The 5,215-nt window shown below is 32.1% G+C and overlaps 1 protein-coding gene across 1 annotated transcript; it reads right to left on the bottom strand.

Annotated features, from left to right (window-relative positions):
- Positions 1–1,298: 1,298 nt before the first annotated feature.
- Positions 1,299–2,483, bottom strand: LOC145631109 (uncharacterized). Its single transcript, XM_081683202.1, has 3 exons — positions 2,342–2,483; positions 1,942–2,067; positions 1,299–1,675 (listed from the first exon to the last, which is right to left on the bottom strand). Exons 1-3 carry the CDS (start codon positions 2,409–2,411, stop codon positions 1,563–1,565), a joined length of 309 nt encoding a protein of 102 aa, XP_081539328.1. The 5' UTR covers positions 2,412–2,483; the 3' UTR covers positions 1,299–1,562.
- Between the last annotated feature and the right edge of the window lie 2,732 nt (positions 2,484–5,215).

The following is a 5,215-nucleotide window of genomic DNA, read 5'->3' as shown; positions in this document are numbered from 1 at the left end:
CAGAGTAAAAAGATGAATGTAATTCAAGAAATTGATGGAAATAGGAGGGAAATTACTAGGAAATACTAACCCGACTCAACTACTACGCCCTAGGAGGGACTGCTGCGAAACCCTAAGCGAGGGACTTTTTTTGTTGACCCAATTTTTATTTTTATTTTTGGAAACAACTTTGAATGAATTGATGATATGTTAATGATTAAAAAAAGCATTAAATATATTAATGAGGGTAAAAAAGTAAATACACATTTTTGTACATAGGTAGCACACTATTCCTAAGAGTTATAATTGACACAATCAAAGTTGACATACTTTTTATAAGGTAGGGAAATGCATTAACTATTATTTTATATTAACTTGATTCTTAAATAATTGACACAATCAAAGTTGATATACTTGTTACTTGTTAGTGCACCATTTGACTAAAAGTGATGTTATGAAACTTAATATTAACACCTATTTAATACGGACATTTTGCATGATAATGTATTATGCCTATTGTTTCCAATTTTATCTTCTTATTATATGTAGCCCTATGGTCTACCATACATACATCTGTTTCCTAATATATATTTTTAATAATTTAGTGAAATATTGTAGTCAAAGTTTTATATACCTAATAAATATACTAGTGTGTACTTCAATTCCTCCGTTTTATGTTAGTTTGTTTTGACTTTAATTTGGACTATCTCAAATTTTTATTATTGACTTTATTTAATTTTTTGATTTGTACTTCGTATTTGGGAGTAAACCTATTTGAAATTAGATAGAGCTGTCTAAAGTTGAAACGACACAAATTGGACACGAAAATATTGAGTTATTGTCGAGGGTTCTCAATACGTTTGATTTAATCATGTTAACATGGCACCTCACATTTACTTTTTAAATTGTTAAACAGGTTTTGTTAGTGTTAAGATTCCCAACATGAAATCAACTCGACTAAACTTGCCTAAGAAATAAACCTACTCATAATAAATCTTAGAAATTTTTATAAATTTATTTCAATCTATACGAGTATTTGGACTTAGGAGTACGTCAGAGTAGGTTTGACAAAATAAAGTAAGAATGGTTGAGCATTAATGTGTATATTTATATACAATATACATATACCATACAGTATGATCGAATTAAGGAGCTGAAAATGTATTGATTATCTGATGAATGTATAATCTGTGAGATTTGACAATATATTGCTCGTCTTCCGCCAGATTTGACGGACGGCAGCTATGAATGCTGATTCTGTTTATGTGGAATAATACACAGTGGCAAATCTGGCAAATAATACGGAGTACTCCGTACAATTTAGTAATAATGATAAGATTGATAACGATGCTTAATACTTAAAAAAAAAACTTATTATTATGCACTCCGAATCAAATCCGGGGAGAATTACAATTTGAGTAGTGAAATACACGCAACAATTTAAATATGACAAATCAAAAATACATAATGCTGGAATAATACTACTTATCATCAGTAGCATATATATTACTCCTTAGTAGATATATATATGATCCCATGATGATTAATTGAGAATATATTGTTGAAGATTTTGGACGTCGCAGTTAGTCTGAACAAGTGCCACCCGAAAGGGTGGCTGAACAAACCCTCTTTCCACAGCATGGAGCATCAAAAAATCCACAACTTTCCCCAAGCCCCTTGCAACCTGAGAATGAGTCTGCAAAAATAACATCCCACTCATCAGAAGCGTGCATTACTATCTTCAATTCGTACGTACGTACCGAGTATTATACTACCTCCGTTATAGGTTATGTGCAACGATTAGACATTTTCCCTCTCCGCTTTATGTCAAATCGTTGCACATAACCTGTAACGGAGGTAGTATATATAATGTTACATTTTACTCTGTATATATGTTATACGGAGTATAACAAAGGGCTAAATCGATATAGACGTTTTAATAGGGGCTTTGCTAAGGCTTACCATATACACATACACCTCCACTCAAGGAATCTGAACATGAACCTCCATTACAACACCAATTAAAAGCCCCACAACCTTCTCCAACACCAGCACATCCTTGTACTTTTCCAACCAACATCATTTGCACTGCAATTTAAATTTATCAACACATATCAAAATTCCAAAATTAATATTGTTGACAATACTTTGTAGATTTTAATAACAAACATATACTACATCTGTTAACTTTTATTTGCAACTTTGGAATATTTTATGTCTCACAAATAATACCCTAAAGTTGCAAATAAAAGTTAACGGAGGTAGTAATTAATAACATCGTAATTTTATTTTTATTTTTCCATAAAATTTCAACTCAATACCATTTTAGAAATATAGTTACGAAGCATAATTATAAAATTACCTAATGCAAGAACGACAAATACTTTTAATACATGATTCTTCTTGTTGGAAAACACTAGCTTCCCCTCCATTTTTGGAATTTTAGTAAAGTAGCTACTACTAGAAGATTAAATAAGTTATTTGCCTTTTTTTGAATAACTCTAGTAGTTTTTAATGAGGATGCCTCTAACCCTACAACCCGAACCCTATTTATAGTACGTTTTCATTTCATGCAACCTATTATTATAATGTACAAATTATTATTGGTTAGTCTTCGGCATCCAGCTCAATATGACATAGGGTTATACAAATGTGGATTTTATTCTTTATTTTGACATTCTCAATTGGGAATTTGGGATCAACACGCATTCCGATCTTATTTCAAATTTTTAATTTAAAACTACATTAATAGTAGAATAAAATAAAATAAAATAAGTTGTTGGAATTCATTTCATTAATAGTACTCTCTCGGTTCTGATAGAATAATAGAGATGTTGCTTTTTTTTCACTATTCACATACTTCCTCCGTTTTTAAATACTTGCTCCATTTCTCCATGCGCGGAGTTTTAGGAGAAATTCGATAAAGTAATAAAATATTAAGGTAGTGGGGTTGGTGGAAGAATAAAAAAGTGTAAAAGACAAAAGTAATGAAGAGAATTGGAGGAGAGAGAATATATGTTGGGTCCACCAAGTGAGATAAATTAATTAAATATTGTAAAAGTTTTCCAAATAAAGAAATAGAGCAAGTATTTAAAAACGGCTGAAAAAGGAAAGTGGAGCAAGTATTAAAAAACGGAGGGGGTATTATACTAACATAATAAAAACATATTTTGTCATAAAATGTGTTTTTAGATAGGTATTAATATAAAGTTTCATAATACAAGTATGACTTTTAATATAATTTTTTTTAATATCTAATTATATAAAAATAAGGTCAAATTAGTGCATTGGCATGTGTGCAAAAGTTGATTATGCCAGTTATTCAGGGATAGAGAAAGTAAATAGCTAGTCATTAGAGCTTAATGTAGCTAGGGCCCTAATTGGAGGTAGCGTTTAAGGTAACGGTTAGCGTTTTGACCGGTCAAATCAAAACACTACTAGAAAAAATTTGAGAGTGTTTAGCAATGTAGCGATTTTAGTAGCGGTTAGCGATAGAGGTGACGTTTACGTAGCTTTTCTCAAATGTTAAAAATAGTAGCATTTAAAAGTAACAAGTAGCGTTTGGCAAATTTTTATTAATTTTAATGCAATATATATGAATTTTGATATATTTTGTTATTGCAACCCACTACTTTTGCCAAAAACTCATACTATCAATCGTTAATTTGACAGCTAACCTCTACCCACTACTAATTAATCGCTACTCGCTACCTTAACAGTTACCCGCTATTCGACCGCTAAAAGCTATCCGCTACCCGCTACTTTTACCAAACATGACCTAAATTAACTTAAAAAACTTATATGACATCGGACGCGTTAGCCGCTTTATTTTTAATATACTTCTAATTAGAACTCCAACACTTCTCTTTTATTTATCAGGTTTACAAATTTGGCTATTTTCGATATTTTCTATCCAATTCATTTAGGAATTCGCAGTTTTGTTTTTTGTTTTGTTTTTTTTTTTTTTTTTTTTTTTTTTTTTTTTGTCAAGGTAGGAATTCGCAGTTGATTTCATTAAAATCTACAGTTCATCAGCATTGTGGGTTTGCTTTATTTTGCATCTGAAAACCTACCTAATAAATAACTAAATAAAATATTGTAAGGAAATACCTAATAAAAGATAAAATGTTGTTAAAAGCTAACTAATAAAACGTAAAATATTGTAAAATACAATCTCGATTTTCCGGATTTCCACCATTGACCCACTTTTTTTTTGACAAAAAAAAAAAGATTTTATTAATAAAAGATAATCAAATGACACTTATATACAATTTCAAAGAAATCTAAAATTTCAATACAAGTACAAATCACCTTAGAACTAGTTACATTGCAGATTAAAAGATCTTGTTAAATTTGTTTTTAATGTAAATTTTCCAAATTACTCCATATTTTGGAGAATTGAATTTTTTTTTTAAAAAACTTAAATTTTCTTATTTAATTATTCATCGTGCAGGAGAGTAACACTAGGAGTATATCATGACTAACGTGCAAATAAAGTAGTTGATTATGTATTGATTATCTGAATGTGTATGTGATGTATGAAGATAATATATTGCTTGTCTTGCGCCAGATTTGGTGGATAAAAGATTTTATTTCCCTTTTCATAGAAGGAAATATTAACGTTCGTTCGCTCAAAATAATCTCAACTTTGGATTAGTTTTTAATAATCCTAATTTTAAGAGTCACTCGTTCAAATTGAAAGCAAGTGATCGGTAACCTCTTATAAAGGTTTTTTTTTTAGTTTTGAGTGACACATGTCAACACATAGGTTGGAAAAATTGGCCGACCGGCTCTATAGCACCCCACCTGACCCACCGTCGACCCCCAAAACCACTCACACAACCTGCACCGACCCCAAAAACTACCCACACGGCCTGCCCTGACCTAAAAAAAACTCCCGTAAAATCGCCCCACCATCAAAACGACCGATTTCGAGGGTGGAGAAAGGGAGGAGGCCGGGGCGATTTTGGCGACGGAGGAAAGGAGAGGGTGCTTGATTAAAGCTTGTGTTGGTGGTTTTTAGGGTCGAGGCAGGTTGTGTGGGAGGTTTTGGAGGTCGACGGTGGGTTAGCTGGGGTGCTAAAGGGCAAGCCGGCTGATTTTTGGTGGTTAAGGGGGTGGCCGACCGTTTTTCGGCGAGATAAGGGGAGGGGCTAGGGTTTGGTGGTGGTGGGTAGGTGGCTGGGGAAAATTTGAGGTTTTTTTTTTGTTTTCTTATGAATTAAGATAAATGGAC

Source organism: Chenopodium album, chromosome 5 (assembly GCF_948465745.1).
Source record: "Chenopodium album chromosome 5, dcCheAlbu1.1, whole genome shotgun sequence".
Taxonomy (NCBI): Eukaryota; Viridiplantae; Streptophyta; class Magnoliopsida; order Caryophyllales; family Amaranthaceae; genus Chenopodium; species Chenopodium album.
Note: the sequence above shows the minus strand (reverse complement) of the source record. Positions and strands in the feature narration are given on the sequence as shown.